At 26.6% G+C, this 25,373-nt stretch overlaps 1 protein-coding gene across 1 annotated transcript in view; it reads left to right on the forward strand.

Annotated features, from left to right (window-relative positions):
• The window catches only part of LOC145843990 (calmodulin-binding transcription activator 2-like), a 30,206-nt gene extending 10,557 nt beyond the window's left edge, over positions 1-19,649 (forward strand). The window contains exons 14-27 of the mRNA XM_082951293.1: positions 1,577-1,708; positions 2,559-2,662; positions 3,749-3,840; positions 8,376-8,451; positions 9,933-10,096; positions 11,348-11,412; positions 11,874-11,959; positions 12,318-12,384; positions 12,946-13,086; positions 13,766-13,944; positions 15,318-15,386; positions 16,863-17,029; positions 18,095-18,172; positions 19,156-19,649. Of these exons, the coding sequence (XP_082807419.1) occupies positions 1,577-1,708; positions 2,559-2,662; positions 3,749-3,840; positions 8,376-8,451; positions 9,933-10,096; positions 11,348-11,412; positions 11,874-11,959; positions 12,318-12,384; positions 12,946-13,086; positions 13,766-13,944; positions 15,318-15,386; positions 16,863-17,029; positions 18,095-18,172; positions 19,156-19,177 (1,442 nt within the window). The 3' untranslated portion in view covers positions 19,178-19,649. The remainder of the gene's footprint in view (positions 1-1,576; positions 1,709-2,558; positions 2,663-3,748; positions 3,841-8,375; positions 8,452-9,932; positions 10,097-11,347; positions 11,413-11,873; positions 11,960-12,317; positions 12,385-12,945; positions 13,087-13,765; positions 13,945-15,317; positions 15,387-16,862; positions 17,030-18,094; positions 18,173-19,155) is intronic.
• The last annotated feature ends 5,724 nt before the right edge of the window (positions 19,650-25,373 follow it).

Consider the following 25,373-nt stretch of genomic DNA (forward strand, 5'->3'; position numbering starts at 1 on the left):
AAGTGCTATTTATAAACTATGTACGTAAAGTTTAAACTACAAGACATTTTTCGTAATGTTATTTTTAAGGTGATTTATAATTTGAAGGCAGCATTTCAAATTTCAAATGTATTGAGCCTGACATTTTAGCTCATTTAATGAAAAATCGATATCAAGTTACATTTTGTATCTGTGTTTTCGTTATAAGGTGTGTGGTGATTTGCTCGCGACTTACTTAAATGTTTTCAATGTGAATTGTGTCATAGATCAATTATTTTGTTTTATAGGCATATTTGTTATGATTTAAGTTTGGTCTTTTATGGAAATGAATTGTTTTTTTACCTTAATTAATCAATATGATAAATTACGAAAACACTGATAGATTTTAAAATAATTTATTTATTTAAAATTACATTTAAAGTTTTTAGAATATATATGTCTTATGTATACATTGATTTTAATAACTTAAAAACAAAGATTCTTATTTAATGGAACAGTTATAAAAATTCAATAATGTTTACTTAAGTTAAAATTAATATTTAATGGATGGCGGTCATAAATTAGAAATTGTTTTCGTCAAGCATTATTACAAAAAAAAAAAAACTACAGTATGTTTTATGTTAGAAAATTACATTAGTTTAATATACTTTTTGTTATAGAAAGAAAGTTAAAAGAAAATTATTAAGCTTTTTATTGTTACAAAAATATTTTGCTGTTTTATAGAACAAATTAGTTTCAAATTTTAGATTTTCTTAATTTGTCTTTTTGTTATGGTCTATTGTTTAAATTAGACGTCAAATTTAACTAGTATTTTCACACAAAATACATTTAAATATTTAAGTTTTATGTTATGAACTAATATTTCATACTTACTTATATAACATAGTATTATTGATTGGTTTATTTGTAATTTGTCTTGTTAAAAGTATTATGTTACTATTATGCGATAAAAATGTTATTTATTTTATCTAAATGCTTAACTTAGCTTAAATGTACTTCCATAACAAATTTTTAAAATGTCAAGTCTATTTATCACAATTTTTTGTATCTAACTTTGATAATGAGGCTTGGTTTTAATGAATTTAATCTTCTGATTTATCAATTCTTCACAAATAGATATTATTATAACTGAGTTTAATAAATAAGTTATCATGTTAGATCTTGAAGTAAACATTAAGTTTTTATGCAACTTCTTACTGAGAGTATTTTTATTTATTTTTGAAAAAAAAAAAACAAAACGAAATTGAGTAGTAATTTTATTAATTTATAACTTTATTAGATTTGCTTTATAGTCAATTTAAACTATTTAGATTTTATTGTAGTAAATAAAATAATCCTTATTTTATAATATTGACTGCTTTCTATAAGAAAGTTAGTTTCAGATGAAACTGTTTAAATTAAGTAATGAATTTTTAAACAATTGCTTAAAAAAGCAACTAACACCATAACAGCATTACTAAATGAAATGAATTTTTACAACTTAAATAATTTGTTAGCTTTAATTAGACAGAATATAAGTATGTTAATTACTCCATATCAAATAAAAAATTAAATATAACTTAAGTCTATTAAAAACAAAAACTTTTATTTATTTCAGACAACGAGTTCAAACTGTCGATACTGGAAAGACTGCAGAATGTTGAGAACAGGCTGAAGTCGTTCGGAGGAAGTTCCGATCAGAACAATTCGTCTGGAAGCTCAAATAAGCAGAACAACAACCAACAGTATTGTCAGTGAACAATTTATAATATTCATCAGTTAACGATTTATAAACATTAAAGACTATTTTATAAAATGTTTATTTAAAAAGATATATCATAACCTTAGGTGTTTATCAGTTTTGTCAATAAATAGTTTGTATTGTATGTATAAAATTCATAAGTTTATTGTTAAAAACCCTTTGAAAGTTTAATATTTTTTTCAAAAGGTGTATATTAACCTTAGGTGTTTATTTTTAACCAAAAACTTATTATAACACATTTTTTGATGTTTTAAAAGATAATTCCCTTAGTTTATCATTAGCTTTGCTTTATGTGTAACTCATGGTTTTATTACTTTCAACTTGATTAGCCAAAAATTTTGTCACTTCTATAAACATTACAATCTATAGATCCACTGCATATTAATTTAATAAAGTGTACACAACATCTTGCTACAAAAATAGATAGTCATAAACTAGTTAATGAATTAATATATCATTAATGTTGTCACTTGAGCAAATATTTCAAGATGTATTTACAATTTATATATAAACATGTGAATTTAATGGATTAATATCTTATTTCTTAGTTCTTCAAAGCTTTTTGACTTCAATATATACAGTTTAGAAACAATTTTATAATTTTTATGAAATTAAGGTTGCATCTTGAAAAATAATTTATCATCATCTTAACTGTGGCTTAAGTGTTAGTGATTAATTTGCTTTGAATAAATTCAAACCAGCACTATTTTTTTTAAATTTTCATTATACAAAGCACGTCTAGTTTTGAAAATACTTCAACTTTGCGAGTTTAAACATTTAAAAATATTTTCACAATCAAAACTGCTGAACCAATTTAACTTTTTTGATGTTTTCGCAGGTATTCTGGGAAATATCGAGTTGGAAAACAAGATATGTAGGTTGTGCGAGACCATAAACAACTTTGCTGCCAACAACAAATTTGATTCTCACAACAGCATATGGGTATTTAAACTTTAAACTTTGTATCAATTTTTTAACTCTATGCATGTGTTTTTTCATTATACAGAACTATTATCAAACTTGAAATTTTAACATTAGTCTGATATTGTACTTTATCAAAAACAAACAAGATTTTTTATTCAACGCAAATATATTTCAACAAGTTTTCATCAGTGTGATACAACTGAACAAAATAAAGAAAATTTGTTTTTTGTTTTAACTTTAAATTTTGATTTTAATTCTAAACACGTGTTTTTTGTTATACAGCTCAAAGTTTAATTTACTTGCGTAACATAAAGTTTCGTGTGTTATTTATTATAGACGATTAAAATCTTTGTTTGTAAATAAATTTATGTTGTTTGGAAAAAATTGGTGTACGACTGCTTATATTTTATTTGGCAATGCTATGCCTGTTAGTAAGCAGAAAACAAAGTAGAACCAAATCGAGTTTAAATATTTTAAAAGCTTTTTTTTTGAAAATCCAGCAAATCTGCGTGCACAACGGTTGTAATGTATATAAGCTTTTTATGGGATTACTTTCTGTTCAAGTGAAAAATTTGTGCAAGCCAGAAAATTGTGTGGTATTCATTTTACTTTTTGCACACTTAAAAATTTGTTTAGACTTTTATTTGAAAGCTGTTTGAATTTCAAAACGTTTCCTAAAATTTCATGGGAAAACCATTTTTAAAAATTAAATAAACATGGCCTAGTTTCATCCCAATACAAAGCGTGAAACTGTTTTATTGAAAATTTCCATCCAAACTCTTGTTTCAGAACTGAAATACAGAAAAGTTTTTCTGTGAAAATCTACATTTTTTTACATAAAACAGGGTTGCCACTTTACCTGGAAACCTGGAAAAACCTGAAATTTCAATTTTTTTATACTATTTAACACAGTTTCTTAAATAGAAATTAACTTAAAACTAAAAATAGACCCAAAAATGTGTACTTTCAAAAACCTGGAAGAAATTTGAAAAAACGAGTGGCAACCCTGATAAAAGCTTTTTACGCAGAACACCCCAAACACTCAAATATTAAGACGACACTAAAACTTTTTACAGTACTTTTACTTTATATCACTTTACACAGGACAACCTCTCTGCATCGAAGGAGATGTCACTGATCCACTGCGCCGCCGCGCTCGGATTTGTCAAGCTCATCCGGATCATGCACAACTTGTGGTTAGTGACCATTGTTACGTCACTATGTTGAGTTTTATTTGTATGAAGGTATTAGTTACTTGTAATGGGCTTAAAAATAGCGTTCTTTTGTTTTTATTTTTAATTTATTTTCTAGTTTTAAGTACACACTTTTACGTTACATACTATATCTATCTGATTTTGGATGGCTTATTTTTACTTTTTAGGCTATTCAACATACTGATAATATCAAAATTTAAACTTTAAAGTAAACAATTTACTTAAAAATAATAATAGTATGTCAGTTGTTTGACAACTTTTTATGAAATGAACCACAACATACGCTTAATATTTTTTCTATATAAGGTAAAGCGGGTTATGAATTTTTGGCTTTATAATTATTTATACTAAATATTGTAATTAATTGTCGTACAGTAATTAAATAAATAAATACATGTAATGTATAAGTAAAATATATATATGTATATTGTCACTGTTAAGTTACCTGTAGTAACAGTAAAATCAGATTAAATTTACATTTCGTAATGTTTCGCGAATTTTTTTGTTTAGTGCAATTGTTGGCTTTAATTAATTGGTCACTATTATGAAAATCAACATTTAAATAGTTTAATGAAAATTAAAGCAATTCTGTTAAACATTTAAAAAATAGATGATTATTATGCAAAGTTTTATCTACAGGTTCCATAGTGAGTTGAGTTATATAATTTTTATTTTTAAATTTTGTGATAATTTTATTATGTGGTTTTACTATTGTTTTGTAAATCAATAGTTTTTTTCAATTGTTTAACGTGTTAATATCTATTTTGAGCTGTATTAAAAGTGTTTTTTAAACAGATGATCAATTTAAAATCAAGCTAATAGTTCAACAAAGTTTGATTTTTTTTAATGGTTTATTTGCAATTGAAGTTTTATACTAAAAATAAGCTAGAATTTGTATAAAAGTATATCAGTGTTAAAATATTAACATTTAATATACTATGATGACCATAGATTTTTGGTTTTTAAATACTTAGACTGAACAAAGTTTTTTTAACATTACAAAATCTAGCCAGTTTATTTAACAAAAACTATCAACAAGTAGCACAACTACTAAAGAAATGACTAAAACTTTTTTATTTGTTTTTAAATTGTTTTAATGTTAAATTATTTTATAATGTATGTAGAGAAGTTAATCAATAACTATGATTTTAAATTTGATTTTTAGTAAGTAAGCAAAATTTTAAAACTTAATTCAATTATCTTAAACTGCTTTAGTTTGGCATTCAATATCAAGGCTAATGAAATTTATATATATTGATATAAATTCTGATAAAGAATGTTAAAAGCTAGAAGTAAAGTCTAGTGGTCAAATATTTTAAATGTATTTATACAATATACCGTAAAAGCTTTTATATTTACCTTTTAAATAACTAAGTGTACACGAATGTATTTCGTAAAATTTAAGCTAACGGTTTTAATGATCAATTTCGGCTATAAAAAATTCAAGGCTAAATATTTACTGTAGTTTTTGAAAGAAAGACAAATTTTTAAAATGCTTACAAGTGTACCTTTATTGCATTTAACTGCTTTTCTACTTTAACATATCGTCTAATAAGCCTGCTTTCAACTGAACACAAATTCTATATACGTTTTTATTTAAGTGGTTAATGGTAGAGAATAAAGGTTATTATGGATTAATTAATAATAATTGGCTGCGGATTATATTATTTCAGCTGCAATAGTAGCTCTGTACAATTGTCAATTCAAAAGTAATAGTGAAATTCAATAAATGCTCGTAAAAAAAGCAGATAAAATTATCACATTACAAATTTAGGCACGAAAATTTTTTGAAGAACGACTATTTTAGTTTTTGTTCTACGTATTTAATGTGACTAAAAACTCTTTTTTTTTATTTACTCCAGTTGCTTTTGAATTGAAGTAAACAATTTACACAAAAATACTATTTATATATGTTTGTAATACGTAGCAATTTTTTTATGTACTTTAGATTTACACAAAAACACCGCTTTAAACTCAAAACAAAACTGCACACAGAAGCGTTCAATTAACAGATGCCATCATACAATGAAGTTTATCCGCGCTAATAAATCAAATTAAAACGTAAAGTTTATGGCACGTTTGCACCAACCTCCATGTGTTTCATTTAATTATGAGCCGCCGTCGTCTCTCGCTCAAGACGATGTTGATTGTCATCGTGTGTTGCTTGTATGTGGCATACAAAGTGTGATGTATATACATGTAAAGTGTGAAGACAACTGTTTTTATTTTGATTTGTAGCAATGCGTTAGTTTAAAACATCATTGCCGGCTGTATAAAAAAAGAAAAAAAAAACTATGTGTTTTAAACTTAAAAAGTCATGTAAGTTAAAGCGATTTTTGACTGTATTTTAAGTAAGTATAAACTGTTTAAAATTTAACTATTATGATTAGAAATTCTTTTAAAACTATGTCACGTTATGTTGTATACCTACAAAAATTTAGTTTGTTCTTCTTTTAACTTTGACAAAAAAAAAACTAAGAGTTCGACTTTTTTTTGACTGATTTTAAAGTATGTAAAACTGTTTTTAAACTTTAAACTTTTTTTAAATCTCAAAGCACCGTAGTTTTTTTTTTTTGAGTCAACTTTTAAAAGTATGTAAAGTTATGCTTTTTACAGAAGTTTTGTTTATTTTTCTTTTAACTGTGACGGCCGTATGAAAATAAACTTATGTGTATTAAAAGCTTTTTCTTGTTGTTTGTTTTTTCAAGTTATCAGTCAGATCACAAGCTTTTAAAAACGCTTGTCAGTTTTTTCAAGTTTTTATTTTTGCCAAAATAAGCCCATAAAAGGCTTGTTTGTTTTCATAAGTAATTTTTCCGTGTTTTTTCAAAATGCACTCAGTTTTTTTTTTCATTAAGCAAGTAAAAATAACGCAAGTCTTGAAATTTTCGTAACAAAATATAGGTATTTATGATTTCTGAATTAAAACAAACATGTTAGGTAGTCGTGTTTGCATTTTTTTTTATAAAATCTTGATTTGGAAGTGTTTATAAATTAATTAATTGAAATAATAGTTTAAAATTTTGTTTTTGTATTAAGTGTGAAGTACAAGTAGGTACAAAAAATTAAAGCTTAAAATGACTTTGGCATGAATGATTATGAATTTTTTATTATTTTAAATAATTAAGAAGCTTCGATTCAAAGTCCAAGAAAAACCATTTTAAATATTTTTGAACTTAATAAAGATTGAAAAACATAAACAGTCAAATTGTTATAAGCTTTTATTAACTATAAAAGGTATTTAATCTTTTTTAATAAATTTAAAGGTAAAGTATTTTATTTTAATTAAAATTTTAATTTTATAATTTCTTAAAACATTACAAAATTGTGTCACTTTGAATATTTTAGTTTTTAAGTACAATTAAAAACTAGCACCTTGAAAAAAGATTTATTGTTTCAAAGATTAATATCCAATTTAAATTTTCTGTACATTTATCTAATATAGAAAAATGTTGTTAGCTGTTATAATATTGTTTCTATATAATTTCATACAGCACCGAAAAATGTTATAAGCTCATGCTGCTATGTGATATGCAAATTGAAATTTCTTCCTTGTATTATAATCATAATAATAAAGTCAAGCTTAAATATTAAATTTAACAGAAACAAAAAGCCTTCCAAGTTTTCTTAATCAACCTAAATTTGAGAATAAGAATTAAAAAAGTTTTCGTCGTGAACTTAGTAAGAACAAACAAGAGAACAAAATTTTTAACACATATATTGTTCTCACTGGCAGTACTTGTGTAATGAAATATGAATTATTGATGATAGGTCTGATCGATCTGTACTTGTATGTGTGTGTGTGAAGTTACGGTGTTAAAAATAAATCCAACAGAAAATTGTTAAATCTGACCGGCTCGCAGTTTTTTCAAGCTGTGTGGGGATAAAAACGTTTTAAACTCGTTTTAGTGGTTGCTTAGATCCTTTTTTTTTGTAGATGTACGTATATGTTCCTTAAGCTTAGTTTAATTTAATAATTCAAGATTAAATTTGTTTTGAATGCTAGTTCGCTTTTTCAATTGTCTGTTTCAGGAATAAAAGCATTTTATTTACAGCACTTAAAATTATTATTTAATCTTATCGACTAAAATAAAAATTATGCGAATTAAAGTTGAACTGTCGAATTATTTTTCCATCTCAGATTTTCGATCAACTTAATTTTAATTTATATTTAAAATTTTACAAAAGCTATGACGCGCGATTTTGTTATTACGTTTTTGGTTCAAACATAAATGCGCTGAACGTATTAAATTTAAATTATGTTCTACGTGTTTTGAGCTACTAACTGTTCGTTTTTTATTACTTCATCTGTTTTGAAGTTGACATGAATAATTTATGGAAAATTATTTTTAGTATTATTGTTCAGAACTTTTGTTCATCGCGTTTATTCTTTTATTGCTTCTAAATTATTTTACAGTACTTATTATGGACAGTATAAGTTTATTAAAACTGATGTTTTTGTTTATGTATTTGTTTATATTTCAAAATTTGCTGAATATAAATAAATATTATTTTAGGTTGGGAGGAAAAAATGAGTTTTTGGAAAAACAATGCAATCCGTTCAACAGAGACACTTTCCAACAAACTCCATTGGTCAGTATTATTTCTTATAGAGTATTAAATGAATTTTTATATGATATTTTTTAAGTATAAACTGTTACACATAAACAATTAAGATATAAAAAAAGCAATCATCTTCAACAAAAGTTTTGATCTTTGATAACAACACTACTGTGATAAACTTAATTTTCAAAACTAAACTCTAAGATGTTTAGTTAAAAGTTTTAAAAATTACGTTTAACTGTTTTAAAACTACTTATAAAATAATTTGAATTTAAATACTATTTACTAACATGAAAGTTAATAATCTTTTTATTTTTATTTTCTTCTAACACTATCTGCTAGGGTACTTTTATAAAAATATAAAAGTAAATTACGGAATATATTCATTGATTAATCATAGAAAACAATTACAGTGTTGTAGTAAATGAATCATTTACATATTTATACAAGTTTTAAATATTTTTTCTGAGCAAGCATTAAACTTTGTTATTACATATATTTTCCTGAAATAAAAAATATTTTATATATTTTTAGATAAAAACAGGTTTAAGTTTTATTTTTCTTCAAACCAAATAAACTGCCCCGATTTTAAGTATTTTGACCTTTTATAAAAAGTTTTCTTAAAATAAAACATTTAAAATCAGGGCATACAGTTTTACCTTTAATTTTTAATTACATTTTCAAATATTCAGACCTTTTACTTAAGGCGTAACCCAAAGGGAACTAGCTTATATTTCTATTTTTAAAAATTATAAAATAAAACCTTTTACCTGCTTAACTAAAAAACAAATTTAAAATCATTAAGAAGCTAAAAAAACATAATTTTAAATTGAACTAGTTGGCTCTAATTACTTAGGGATTTTAAATTTTCTATCAGAAAATATCTAAAAATCAATAGATTGAGTCTAGTCACATCTTTAAAATTATAAGATATTTAGAATAAATAAGTGTTCTCATAGTTATTTTGATTTAAAAGATACTTAAACTGCTAAAGTTGATGTAATTTTAATTTTACGTAAGTAATTTTTAGCAAAATCACAGAGAAATTAAAATTTTTAAAATAAGATATACATGTTGTAGATATTATTTTGATCACATTATTATTAAAAAAATACCGGGCCGTAATGTTTCTTAGATTATAACGTCCAGCCATTTATCATTAAAAAGTTTTATTTTTGATAAGTTTACTAATATATAATTCATAATTTAGATTTTCGCAAAATATATTGAAGACCTTTTGTTCGCAATTTTATTTGTTTTGTGTTTGAAAACGTTTTACTATTTTATCATTACAAATTTTAATTTTTGTAAACTAAATTGAAAATTAATCAGACATAATCTGAATCGTATAAAACTACAATATGATTCTAATCGTACAAACTTCGATATGATAAGAATATTTAAACAAGTAGTACATCTAATAATATATAGTGTATTTTATATATATATATATTGTATATATACTATTTATGCGTTCAACATTCAAAATGTTAATTTAAAAAAATTTTAAGATGTGGGCATGCGGGAGCGGGAACGCAGAGTGCGCCCAGTTCCTCAACGAGTGGGAGAAAATTGGCGCTGACGTCATCAACATTGCGTCATCGGGTACTGACGTCATAGGAAGGAGCGCGGTGGGAATCGCCAACTCGAGGGGATACCAGTTCATCACTGAGAGGTTGTCATGAAAATTTTTATTTTTTTTTTATTAGCTTGCAAATTTTTTGGGCACTACTTATTGATTTTTAGATTATGTGTATCTTTAATAACTTATTAATGTTTGTTTTACTGCTTGAAAAATAGTTATGCAACTTTTTTTTTTTTTTTTCAAAGAAATTTTGACCTCTAATGATTTAAGTTAAATGAGATTACCAGTGCAACGATTGCACATGTTTTGCTCAACAAAAAGTATTTTTATAATTAAATTCAATTTTCAAAGTTCTATTCGGTACCAGTTCATCGCTGAGAGGTGTGAATTCCTTATTTTTTGAAAAGATGTCTAACAAAATATTTCAAACGTTTAAAGATTTTTCTTGTTCTAATAACATAGTTTTAGGTTCAAGATTATTAATTTGATAAACTTCAACCATTTTTTAGCTGTTATTGTTTCAAGTCTAACGTGATTAATGTTTCTACATGTTTCTTTTATATATCATTTCTTTTATAAGTAAGTTCAAATTTTAAAAATTATTTTTCAGTACTGTAGATTTATAATGGTTTTTGAGCTGAAAGCCTTCCAGACTTGTTATGAAAAACTTATGACTTTTCCCCTCCCAAACCGAAACCGCGAAACACGCAAGGCTTCTTGCGATCGCATCAAAGCAAAAGTCGCTGAATTATTCAGCGCAGACTCTCTTACAAAATACAAAGGAATAACAAGCACAAAAAAGGGCTGTTATGTTTTTTCACCTTTTCATCACCACGAGAAGAAAACTTTGTGCATGTTAAAGCGAGACTAATCGGTCAGAAGAAATACGGGCGAGGAAAATTCAATGAGTTGTTCTGAAGCAACGCGCTGACAAGGATGAAAATACTCGGCGGAGAAAAAGTGCATTAATATTTATGATTCGCCGATGCTCACATGCAGAGATTATCGATCCGTCTTTGCTTTCTGCACATTGTGTTCTGTTACCTGTGTTGTGATCGAAAAATTGAAAAAGTTGTTTGAGAACCGTTTCGAGTCATTTTAAATAAAGTTCAGTAAATTATTCCTAATTCATATAACTTTTCGTATATGCTGACCAAAACAAGACTGAGCTTTTATTGTCCTTAACAGAGTACATTATAAGAACGCGTTAATAACCTTGATTTTGATATTTTTTTCTTTTTGTCAAACAGACACGAAGTTGTCAGGATTTACAAAAAATAAATATATTTTAAATATGAATACCAGCTTACATTTTATCTGTAATTGCTTTATTTTTTACAGGTTGAGCCTCCTATCTATGAACGGCAGAGGAAATGCAGTGGTCAGCGATGACAGTTTATCTATTGGTCAGTTTAAATGTGACCAAATTAAAATTTATATTATAACCAATTAAACCAAAAACTTAAGAATTTTAGATTATTTAATTGTTAATGTATGTTAGCAGCTGTTGTGCTATTTTTACTATTGTACAATGAACAGACGGTAGAGTAATTTTAAATATAAATTTCTAGCTTTGTAGTGTTTTGTCATTTGTTTACGCATACAAAAAACTTAAGCTCCATAAAATAAAATGCTTTTGTGTTATTTTAATTTTATTATTATTTTTTATTTTTTCTTTTCTTAGAGCTTTTTTGAGACTCCGTAGATCTGCTCTTAAATTTATTTAAGAGCAGTGAAACGCCGTTAGTCGGAATAAAGTTTTGACACAAAAACATCTGTTTTATATATTCCGATAAGCTTAGCTTATCAGGAACTCCAGGATTTAACGACTTTCAACGTTACATCTTATGTTTATTTTTTTATACAGAAACTTCCAGCGAGGATTCGGGAGAATTTTCCATGTCAACCGACAATGACGTATCTCTGAACGACTGTGAAAATCAGGCTATGGAGGTATGAAAATTGGTTGATTATTAAAAAAACACTTCAAATGTTCTTTACAAAAAGAAATAAATTTGGTCTTTTCAGCTTATAAAGCATGCATAAATTTTATTTTTTGTAATGTGTGGTTTACGTGATTTTTTTCCTAACAAAATATGTATAGGTATTATAAAAAGGTGTTTGATAAATTTTATTTAACTTACTAGCATTATTTTTAACAATTGAAAAGTGGAAAACGATAAAATTCGAGACAAAAAACTGTAGAATAAATTAACTGAAATTTCAGAAATTTTTAGTTAACAAGAAAGCATATGATTATGATTATAACTTTATATACACATAAGTTTATATAATATTTATAATACTTCAGGGAGTCAGTTCTGGGGAAAAAGTTAATGACGAAAACGAGTTTGTGGTCGAAGAACAAACCGTGAAGAGTTAGTTTGTCATTAATTTAAATAAACAAACATTAAAAATATTATAATTTATTTTTTTTTAAATCGTCTGATTTTATTTTTACCCCAGTTTTTTTTTTACAAAAGGCAATCGCTCACAGCATTGGTAATTCCTCAAATAGAAATTGATTTACTTTATAAAATACGAACTTAGCCACTGAAAATAAATCAGTTCACTTTTACAGCGGTCAATACGTGAACGCGATGTATAAAGCGCTCAGTTAAGCTTATTTTTAAAAAATATTATGTGTATTTTTGGTATTGATCTACAATAGAAAATTGCGTAAAATGTTTATTTCATAAACGTGACATGTAACGTTTTTATATATAAACTTCGTTTTACGTTGAGGTTTTACCGTGACGACACTAATACTGTATTCAAAATAAAAAAAGAACTTTTAATTTAATTGAATATTTTTTAATGTAAGAATTAAATTAGTACAATTGTACATAAATCATGAATAAAATGTTATAAAAAACTATAATCTAACTAAAACTGTAAAAATGTTTTTTAATGTTTCAAGTTAATTTAATAAACTTCAGATGATGGTGACCACTTGTACAATCTAGCCTGTCAGGTATTAGAAGTTTGTAACAACAACACACATTTTTCCCAACAACAACCTGTTACTAAAACATACCCGCTGAACTGTTTGGGTGATGCGGCTACAATTAACTTTAAAGGTAATTTTTTACTAAGTTTGATTGAGAACCTTAAAGTTCTGTAATCATTTATTAAACAAGTTTTTAAAACGTTTTAGTACAAATAGTTTTGATTTGTTTGTGTGTCTTGTTTAAATTTTGAAATATACATACTATTATTTACTGAATTTATAAGTGCTATTGTTTTGCAAATAAAAAAATTGTTCAGACTAAAATACAGTATCTTTATTTTTATTACCTATTTGAATAAAGTTTTTTAAAAACAAATGTTGACCAACTGTATTTTTAATATATTTTAAAAATACTTTTTAAATGCACAACAAATAGTCATACAATTTCAATTATTAGACTTTTTTTTTTGTAATATTACTTTGTAAAAATTAAAATAAATAATATTTTTTTATATTTTTTATAAACAAATTTTATAATTAGGTTTTTCTTTATTTGAGCGTAGTAGATAACCGCGGTTAGCTATATAACTTGCAACGAAAAGTAATAAAAAAAGTACTTGACAAACGAAGTCTGAAAAATAAGTTATAACAAAACAAAAATTATCATTTAGTTTGAAAAATAAATCTTCTTTTTTCTTTGAAGTGTACAAATCTTATTACTTTTTTAAGCAGTGGCTTTTTGCTAGCTTGAAACAATACCAGATTCAATAATAAGCAATAAAAAAAATTAAATCAAAAAATAAATTCAGGCGATTTGGAGAATTTACTGCCGGAAACCAACTCCATCTCGTGGCAGAATTTCCTCCAATTAGAAGCCGAGCCTCAGCTGAACCAATTAGGCAACTTCTTCGATCTGAACTCCAGTTGCCTCCACAGTAATGAGAAATATCACCTCTACCAAGCTGCTCACTGCCTCGTCGACGATAATGTTTTTGAGTTTTATTAATTGAAAATATCAAAATTTCTTTTTTTTTAATCTACAACAAAAAAGTTTAAATTGAGCATATTTTTTTCATTTGTTTGTTTTATGGTTGGAAGAAAATTATTTTCAAAAAACTTTAGTTTCTTTAAATTGACAGCGTTCACTGTGGTAAATTAAATGAACAGTTGGCGGAGTTTGAGAATTGTTTTGAGAATTTATTTATGTATAAACAAAAAAGTTAAGAAATACAGACAAATTACTATCATCTAGCCAATAGTCACAAAAAGCGAAATTGTTTAAAGTATTTGAACTTTGTAATGCTATAACGAACTGTTTTAAGATAGATTATTTTTGTAAAAAGTATGAACAAAGTACATTGAATTGTTTTAAACAACAGCTAAATATTTAACGGAATGTATTGTTTATAAAATAAGAATTGCGTATAGTTATAAAGATAGCTGACTGTTTTCTTTCAAGATCTTTTGCATAAAGGTTGTCATTGGATGAAGCTGATATTTAACTTTTGTGTTTTGAATTGTCTGTAAGACTTTAGTTAAAGTTTAATGTATAATAGAATACTTAAAACTAGAAACTATCTACTTTTTTACAGTATCATTTATAACATGTTTGTAAATTAAAGCTCTAAAGAAAATTCAGAAAGTTTTAACTTTCATTTATATGATAACTTAATACTTTAAGAGACCTATTTTCAAAGCTCAGTAAGCTTTAGGAATTAAATTAGTTTTTATGTAAGTTTAACTTATGCAGTGCATTATATAAACGCTAAAAGCAAAATTCTATTTCATCAGTACTCAAAGTTTGTTAATTGTGTCTGTTTATTTTACTATGCACTCCATTACTCAGGGTTACCACTTTACTTGGAAACCTGAAATTTGACAATTTGGGCAAATAAAAAAACTTGGAATTTTGAACAAAATTCACTAAAATACATGGAGAAACCTGGAACTTTAAACAATTTTTACATGAAAGTAGAAAATTTTGTTTTGATACAAAAAATCTACCATATAGAATTTTTTTTTGTCATCATCTAAAATTTTTTTTATTAAAAAATACATTTGAAGTAGCTTTACAGTATCTTTTCCATGTTTTGATACTGTATAACGCAGTTTTTTACCTTAAACTTAACTTTAAACAAAAATAAACCCAAAAACTTGTACTTTCAAAAACCTGGAAGAAATTAAGAAAACCTGGAAGAGGTTTCTCAAAAACCAGTAGCAACCCTGATTACTTTATGTAAGATGAAAGTTATAATGTTTAATCGTAACTTAGCATCACAATTAGTTAAATGTATATCTTTATATCTTGTACTCCATTACAAATTATTGTCAGATAAAATTATAACATTAATAATTTTACAGAAATCTTGCTCTGAAGACGTTTATCGGGCCAACTTGATCATTAAATACTGCTACAGCAAATACAAAGAAGTTTGTTTGTTTAATTAATAAATCTTAAATTAATAAAATTTTCAAAACCAAAACATTTTTTACACATGGTAATATAGACGTTTTGGTGTATAACGTATCTCTAAAGCTGTCTTCTATAATAAAAACTTTCATTATGTGAAAAACTGAAAATATTTTAAAAGAATTTAGTTTTAAAATAAAAAATAGTTAAAAGCTGCTGAAGTAGGTACCTAGTTTTATAAAAGCTTTTTTAAAATCATTCTCTAATATCGATTTCTTTATTGTTCGCAACTAATTCTTTTTGTATCAAACAAAACAAAAATTTGAGAACAAAGAACTTTAAACAAAAGTATATCTAATTCAAGTTTTAAAATGCTTTATCATGGTTTGAAATGACTTTTAGTTAAACTTTTAAAATAAAAACGCTTATAACTTGAACTACAGTTGAATTTTAGCAATAAACAAATTATATCTTGGTTTTTCACTTTAGTAACTTATTTCGTTAAGTTTCAAAGTGATATTGATTAAAACACAAAACAAAAGTTTTGTTCTTGACTAAAAATAAAATTAAGTAAGCACCAACACCGTATGATCGATTTCTGTTGTTGAGAACGAAATATATAAGTTTTTAAGTTTAATCGACTGTTTTACGATTTCGACCGCTAATATTTTACGTTTAAGAATACAAGTAACTTTAAATTGAGTTTTAAACATTTTGACAAATTAAATGTTGGGTAAAATTATAAAAATTATATTTATCACTGTGTTCAGCACTATACGTAAATTGAAATCATTTCTTAAACACACTCCTTTAAAAATCCCAATCTAATATTTTTACATTTTAATTTCAGTGAAATTTTTTTTTACTAAAATATCAATTTCAAATGTTAACCACATATAATATGTTTGTGGCTTATTTCGACCAACTTGTTTCGATTACTTTTAAAGTCCTAAACTAAATTATTCAGTTCGAGTAATCAGTGGTAAATTAATTAAATACAAGCTATTGGTTTATTTCCTCCCAGCAGGTGGAACAAATGTATATGATATTTAAATATAAAATACTAATAACTAACTTAAGCATTGAAGTAACATAGATAAAATTTTGTTTGCAGTTCAACCGCTGATACAAAATATTTAATGATATTTAAAGATATTAACACAACTCAAAAAGTGCGTACCTAAGAGGTACGTACTCAAAAAGAAGATTGCTATACGTGGCTCATGTAAAATACTGATATTTAAAAAATGTTTATTATGAATACTTAACAGTTCGACAGTTAATGTGAAATAACGATGGTATAATTGATATTGATAATTAAGAATTAATAGTAACAACATTATAATGCTTAATTTTCTCAAATCGTCCTTTTGGTACGTCAACTGTTATTTTTGATTTTTTGCCTTTAATTATAAACAATACAAATACTCAACAGTTCACCTCATTATTGTTTGTGATGTTTTTTGTCAACAATTAATAAATAATATTACCCACAGTTCACCTCGGTGAAGAAGATGAATGAGGCAGCGGTGCTGATCCAGTCCAAGTTCAGGAGCTACACGGAGAAGAAGAGATTTCAGAGGAGCCGGCACGCAGCGATACTCATACAAGCCTCCTACAGGAACTACAAGTCCATACAGAGAAAATACCCCAAAAACTCAAAGTAATGTTTTTTTATGAATTTGCAAGCTGTCTGTAAAAAAATTTTTTTTGATAAGTGATAAGAATTTTTCTTAAAAATATAAAACTTGTTGAAAAAGCTAAGGAATTGCTTTTATGATTGATTTTTTATGAAATCTATATGAACTAACAATATTAACTACAAGCAATTCAGATATAAATACCCAAAAACTCAAAGTAAGATGTAAAAGCATTAGCGATAGCCAAACAATGCCCAAATTTTTATTCATGTTCAAAATGCTGAGGCTTTTATTTTCAACAGGGTTGCCATAAAATCTTTAAACCTGGAAAAACATGGAGTTTGATAAGCATTGTGAAAAAAAATTGTAATTTTGAACAGTTTTACATGTTAAAAAAATAATTTAGATTAGATACGAAAACCTATTATATACAATATTTTTTTTTCGTTTTATTAAGAATTTTATTTATGGTAAAACAATTTTTTTAAATATTTTTATACTATTTAGACAGTTTATTACCTAAACTATTTATACTAAAAATGGACAAAAAACTGTATTTTCAAAAACCTTGAAGAAGTTTAGAAAACCTGGAAAAACTTAAAAAAACTTATGGCAAAGATGACTTGGTGTTGATAAGTTTACTTTTTAGTTTATATACCCATTTTTTGATCAATGATTTATTTCTTTTGTTACAATTACTCGTTAATTTAGTTGTTTCAATTTATATTTACACAATAAAGTTGTTGTTTCAAAGACTTTTTGTTAGTTGCAGTTTCTTTCTCTATTCTATTCGAATAAGAATTTGTTATTAACTGATGATCTCTTTTTTTTGAGTGAAACATTGTTTTGAAAATCTTTAAATATTGGAAGTTAGTTTATTCTTTATCTATAAGTTGAGATCTTTAAATGTTATCTTTAAGGAAAAAAGTTTTACAAGTGTTTTACAAGTACAGTTTTAGTAGACAGTAAAACAAACTATTTAAGTAAAATAATCTACATATAAACTTTTTTTTTATACAAAAAAAGGTATTTACAGATAAAAATTTGAAAAAAAGTTTTTAATTATTTATTTTTAGCTTTAATTTCAGAAACGGACTGTTAAAGAAACAGCAAAACCAGGCCGCAAGGAAAATCCAAAGGTTTCTGAGAAAATGTCGATACCACAGGTAGTTATTTATAATTTATTTTATTGGAAATTCTAAATGCTTAAACCTGTTTTAGTTTGATAGAAAATGTATGTACCTGATTTTCTAAATGTGCGCATTCAGGGAAAAAAATACCAAGAACTTTATTTATTTTATGTATACAAAAACTTTTTTTTTTGTAATTTCAATTTAAAAATTAGCTTTGTCAAAAAATAACGCTTAAATCATAAGACATGAAATTTATTATTTTTTTTAAATATTGTGACTATTCTTCAAACTTTGTCTGCACTTTTTTGAAAATAACTGATACATTCTATTTCTCTGATAAAAATAATTTACATTGAACAGTTTTAAAAGCTGCTAAAAAGTATAGGCAGAATTGAATTAGAAATATATTTTTATTTAAATATATAAAACTTCAGTTATTAAGTATTAAAAGTGTATAATTTCGAAATTAGGTTTACCTTATTTACAATACTACTTTTAGATCTCGTTTAACAAAACTAATGTGCTTTTTAAATTCTTCAGACATCTTAATAAACAGTAAAATATGTTTTACCGTTGAAAGTTTTTTATACAAAAATTCCTCTAAAAGCTCTGAACAAGTGACCAACTGTGCTTTATCACACAAAACAATCCTTTCAGCTTTTTTTCAGCCTTGACTTTGTGGCAGCAATTAAAGATTTATTCGGTTATTAGTCACTGTCAACTGCCAGACTTGAACAAAGTCAAGTTGCTTTATTGCCACCTTTATTTAAATTTCTCATTCTACTTACAATTAATAGCTGTTGGCTTACTGAGCCAGAAATGAATTTAATTTTCAAAATGTATTATTACTTAAGTTAGAAAACTATGAATTAGAACTATTGTACTTAAAAGCTCTGAAAATCTTTTTAGGAGAAACAGTGTCAGCTAAATTAACAATCGTTGAATAAAATTTTGATAAAGTATTATTATAATTTAACATTTTAATAATTATTAAATAATTTTCATAATTATTCCAGGCACCAGTTGCAGAGCTGCTAAAACATCAAGAGAAATTATTTGTACTAATTGTTTTATTTGAAGCATTTTATTTTGCATGATTCGTATTTCATTGTCTTTTTCGCTCACTTAGCTGTTTAAAACAAGAAAAAAAAAATTTTTTTTTGAGTTGTTAAATAAAAACAGAATATTTACTTTAATTAAACTTTCATTTGTAGACTTTACCAGTAATATTAGTAAATAGATATGACAATAAGTTATATGACTTGAAATTTTATTTTAGGTATATGGCATGTAGATAATGTTTTATGTTTTTTTGAAGTAGATTTTTAAATTAGCTCTTAAATTTTTTTTATGAAATCACTGAAATCTTAATTTTATAATTTCAAGTTTTTTTACAACTTAATTTTTTTTACCTACCCTTTTCAGCTACTTTTTTTCAAGAGGTTGTTTTTTTTATTTTTATAAAAAAATTGAATTTAAATGAATATTTTTTTTACAAAAACGGTACGATTTTTTAAAACGAAGAAGTGTTTTATATTTTTCTACTAAAATATAAACAAAAGAACAACTTGTTTTGATGAAATTGATTTTTCGGAGATTAGTTTTTGTTACTCGTTTAATAAATGCAGTATGTTTATTCCTTTATTTGAGCTGTGTTTTTATTTTCTACTCGTAATGTTTTTGATAGTAATTTAAGTTTTTTAATTGATGAAATAAATAATAAATTTTATGGTCGTGAGCTGTTTTGTCGCAATAAATTAAACAAAAACATAATTACATAACTTGTATGAATAACGAAGCAAGGTTTCCTATAGGGGCGATTTTAAGTAAGTCTGGGGCAATAACTATGTGGGATCTTTACTAGTTTTGGTTTGTTATTTAGTAGATAAACCTTGACCAGTAAGGCGATAAAAAAGTAGATAGGTAATAAATTAACTCAATTGTTGTCAAGCTAATCAAAATCTGGGCACCCCAAGTCGAAAAATTAAAAAATTGTGCACCCCAATGTGCTGCTTATCAAGAGTGTTTAGTGTAAGTTTAAAAATTAGCCGATAAACTCTTGTGACCTTTTTTCCGCTGTTCATCAAGAATTCCAGTATACCTAGTGTAAATATTAGATTTTAGAATAACTTTTCATGGACCCCAAGATATACTTTGTGCACACTTTGATAACCACTGAACTTTGTGTTGTTGACTTTGTAATGAAGGGTAAAAAACAATGTGAAGGATAATTGACTGGAAATTTTTAACTTACACTAAACACTCTGCGGTTTGTAATGAAAGTCGCATTGTAACTAAAACTAGACCTGCGACCCGCGAAATATTTTGAAAATTAGCCCGCGACCACCAGATACCTGCCGACCTCTGAATAAAAAGTAGTGACTTTTTTTTTCAAAGGGGATGTTATGAAAGTTAATTTTTGAAACCACGCTACAAAGCAAAGGGATGTTTAAAAGTGAATGTTTTTTTTGTTAGTTTAAAATTATAAAAACAAATATTTTAAAATTAAAAATAAACTTATATAACAACTTTACCTTAAAATGCATACCAATGCTGTAATGTAGGGGTGGGCAACGTACGGCCCGCGGGCCTGATCCGGCCCGCAGAGTGAAAATGACCGGCCCCCGACCGTTTTTAAAAATTTAATGGGATCCCGTCCGCGAGCAAATTTATATGCCCGCAAAGGGTCAATATTACAAATTTTTTACAAAACTTTGTATCATATTTAAAAAAACAAAACTGTAAGAATTTGACTTTAACAATATGTTTAAAAATTACTTTATAAATTAATGTGTACTAATAAATACACCATTTTGTCCTAATATATTGTCTTGTTCTATCTTAGTTAAAATATTTTTTTGTAAAATTACCCAAAGCAAAGTGTTTTTTTTAAGTACGACATTTTACATACGTACCTTTATTAATTATAATGTCAATTCTATTTATAGACATTATTTAAAAATCTGACATGTCTCAATCTGCATCTTAAGTTGTCAGACTTGAGAAAGTTTTTTGAATATGAAGGATTTAAAAAAGTGATCATCTGTATCCATAAATTTATATTCCGGCCGGATCCGAAACTTTTATTTACATTAGAATCCGACCGGATCTGTATCTCGACTTAAAATTAGTTTCCCGTCGGATTCGGATCTAAAAAGTCTTTGTTCGGCTTGATCCGGATACTGGATCCGGTAAATCACTAACTCGAAATACTCCAGCCCGCAAAAGACTAAATTTTTCCGGATCCGGCCCGTTGATTGAAAAAATTTGCCCACCCCTACTGTAATATAAAGTCAAATTTTACATACATACAAATTATGTTTTTTACTAACAAGTTGGAAAGTTGTTCAAAAAGTTAAAACTTTGCTTTATAATTTCTATACTTTTTAAACAGTAGTTATTACGGTCATCATCAACAGAGCTGAGAATATTACTTTATATTTTTTAAATTGATAGAAATTTTATGCACAAAAAACATAAAGTAATATCATACTAGTCATTAGAAGACACGTAAAAAATGTTGAATGCAAAAGTAATGTTTTATCAAACTATAAGCCACTAAATAACATGAAAAATATTTTTTATGGTCCAAAACATTGATTAAAAATAAATAGATACTTAAAAAAATTTTTAAAGCTCAAAGATGATTAAAAATGAATGAAAGAATAACTGTTCAAACTAACTTTAATTAAAAACTTGTTGATTAAAAAAATATTCATGCAGTTATTTTATGATTAAAATGATTAATTCTGTGTAGATTTTTATTAACATACAAAAAAGACTATCATAAGGAAAGTCTTCTGCGGATTGGATTTGTTAGAAAAGAGTCTTATTAACATTAAAAAAAACAGCTAAATTTAGTTTGCTTTCCATCAGTAGTTTTCAATTACATTATTTCAAAAATAATTACTCACTCAGAGGTAATGATAGAAAATATTCATGCAAATATCATTTCAACAATGTTGGTTGGAAAAAATATTTTTTCTATCGTTCGGTAAAAATGTGGAACGAACTTCCAAATGAACTAGTATCGTGCAAAAATCTTGAACATTTTCGATTAAAATTTAAAAAAAATTGATTTAAATAAAATGTTTACCAGTAAAATTTATAAGTAATTAGTTTTGTTCATCTCTTTAACCATTAATTTGGTGTGTGGTATGTAGTTTATTGGTAGTTTAATCTTTAAGCTACACCTTCCCCTTATAGATCCTTTTCAATTTTGATTTTTTGGACGGTCTATTGTCAATGTGCTCGGGGATTTAGGTTTTGAAATTATTGGATACTCAGTTGATTCCTAAGCTAGATTTGTGAATTGTTCCTGCCACATGTTTGAAGTGATTTTTGACTGAATTTGCCGTGGTGAAACTTTGAAAATATGACGAATGGCGAATAGTTGTTTCAATATTCTGCAAGATGAAGAATTCTGTCTAAAGTTGAAAATAAATGTTGTTCTGAAAGTTCGTGTTTGATGAAAAGTGGTCTTCAAGATGGTTCCTAGAGTTTCGAGCTAGGTTCTGAATAGTTTTGACAGGATATGCTTGTTTCAGGGATTTGTTGCTTTGTAATGTACAATTGGAGATTAGTGACTTTGGAATTGTTGAATATTTTGGTTGTGAAAGTTTTAGTTTATTCAGTTTGTGCCTTGTATAAGTTTTATGTTTATGCTTATTTAATCACTGTAATTTGTTTTTTTCTTTTTATGTTAGTGTCTTTCAGTTTAAGTGGCTTGGGTTTTAATGCCTAGGTCCTTCGCTTGACAATAAACTTTAATAATAATAATAATAATTGTTCAATTTAGCGAGTAGTATATATTTATAGTTTCAGCATATTTGTGATCTTTAATTAATAATGTGTACAATTTATAAATTTAAATTCAAATTTCTGCAAAATTTCCAACTTGCCAGCAAAAATTGTTTTCCAATTTGCATAATTGTTCAAAAAGTTCACAGAAAATTAATTCAGACTCTTTATGCGCGAACAATCAGCATCCAGTTGTCAGGCAACAAGACGTAAGCTTCAGTGAAACCGAAAAATTTATTTTCAAAAAAAAACAAACGCCAACCTTACAGCTAGCGATAGACTAAGGTGCCACAGTCCACACACTCACAAAGAAACTTCAAACAAAATGTACAGCAGGCTCCAAGAACTGACGGAGATCGAGGACTTCGAGGTGGGAGACGCCCCGGTGTCCTTCTTCGACTTTGTCGGAGCCGACGAGCCGAAGAAGAGCGGCAGCGCGAAGACGGGAGACAAGCAGAAAGTGGAGCGGCCGGCGCAGAAGACCGAGAAGGACTTCAAGAGCCAATCACCGTCGAGGTTCTTCGACAGCCTGGCCGGGAGCGAGCAGCAGAAGTCGGGCAACGTGCAGGTGCTGTACAACCGGAGGAGCGAGGAGCAGCACAAGTTCAAGAAGGAAGGAGGATCTTCCTCGTCGACGCAGAGGAAGTCGCCGAACTCTTCGATCAGCTTCCAGCAGAGGAAGTTCTCGAAGGACGTGCAGTCCATGATGGACATATTTAAAAAATAAATTTCCAAGTGCTTGTTACCTTATATACTTGTTTTGAACTAACTACTTTAAAAAATCTAGTTTTATTTAGTAAGCTGCTTCGGATCACATCTGAAGCAGTTTAGAAGTTAAGTTCTAGAGATTCAAAGATCCCGTTGATAAATCAAATAACTAAGTTTACCGCAATATAAGAAATAAACATATAATTATTTTTTTTGCATTTTTCTTTAAATTCGATGTCGAAGATTATTTATGTGTTAACGTTTTTTTTTGCTGTCCGTAAAGAATTTTTATCCAAGGAGTCTGTTTAGGCTAACGTAGATTAGAAAAAGACATTAAAAAGCCAAATTTTTATTGTTTGATAAGTTTAATTTATTTTTTTTTATTTTCGAAAACTTATTTTAGTTTTTTATTTCTTCTTTCTGTTTATAAACGTCTATAGAAGGTTAAACAAAAAAAAAATACATGTTTTACACAAGTTTAAGCATTATTTTTTTCTTATTTACTAACTAGTTTGACACCTTAGAACTGTTCATATTGATGGGCAGCGCCTTTAATCAAACATTGTGTTTGTGACTATAATAATTGTTTTATCAACTTCAAAAACAGTAAAGAATTAAACTACTTATTTTAGGGTAAAAGATCAATTAGGGTAGTAAGAAACACTTGAACAAAACGTTTAAATAATTCAACTAAAGATTCGTTAAAAAATTTAATAATTAACAATATTTCAAAAAGATGTAATTGTTAATTCAAATTTGAAAAAAAAACTTGAAAAACACGTTTTTAAACAAGAGCTTTTTGTTTTTTATTAAAGACTTTTTTCAGAAACTCAAAATCATCAATTAGCCTCTTCAAAGAACTTAATGAAGCTGAAGCTTTCAGACTAATCGAAACTTCTTAAATTTTTTTTTTAGTAGACAAAAGTTTTTAATGGTTTCTGTTCAAGTTAAGCGTATAAGTTTAAAAACAAAACTTTTTATTGAAATTAATTAATAAATTAATTTATCATGCCTAAACTTTAATAATTAGAGTAACAATGATTAATTAAAAAAAAACATAATTTTAATCTACAGATAATAAAACTTTTGAAGAATTTTATTAGCAAATCAATAGTGTAAAATAGTATTGATTTTATATCATACATAGTAAACTATATGAGTTTTTTTTTTTTACGATTTGTAAAAGTCATCAAACTAAGTTAGTGTATTTTTAAGTGCTTAAAGTTAAATAACGAAACAACATTGTGAAACCTTGCATCAATTAAAATTAACTACACTACATATATATTTTTTTAATATTTTAGCTACGATTTTGTAACGCTACACCAGGGGTCGGCAGGTATTTGGTGGTTGCATACCAAACTTGGAAAAGAAAAATATTCACTGGCCGCATCAGTGGTCTTAGTTTTTGCTCTACGCTTAAACCTTAGCATTCATAGTGCAAGTTTCAAAAGTTTTTACTTCCACACTACATTTACATGCTCCCGGGCAACAGTTAGTTACTTTTATGGGCCGCTGTTTATGTATTACTAATGATAATTGATCTATGACACAATTCACATTGAAAATATTGATGTAAGCCACGCAAAAATCACCACACACCTTATAACGAAAACACACATACAAAATGTAACTTGATATCGATTTTTCATTAAATGAGCTAAAATGTCAGGCTCAATACATTTGAAATTTGAAATGCTGCCTTCAAATTATAAATCACCTTAAA

Source organism: Thalia democratica, chromosome 9 (genome assembly GCF_965202585.1).
Source record: "Thalia democratica chromosome 9, ktThaDemo2.hap1.1, whole genome shotgun sequence".
Taxonomy (NCBI): Eukaryota; Metazoa; Chordata; class Thaliacea; order Salpida; family Salpidae; genus Thalia; species Thalia democratica.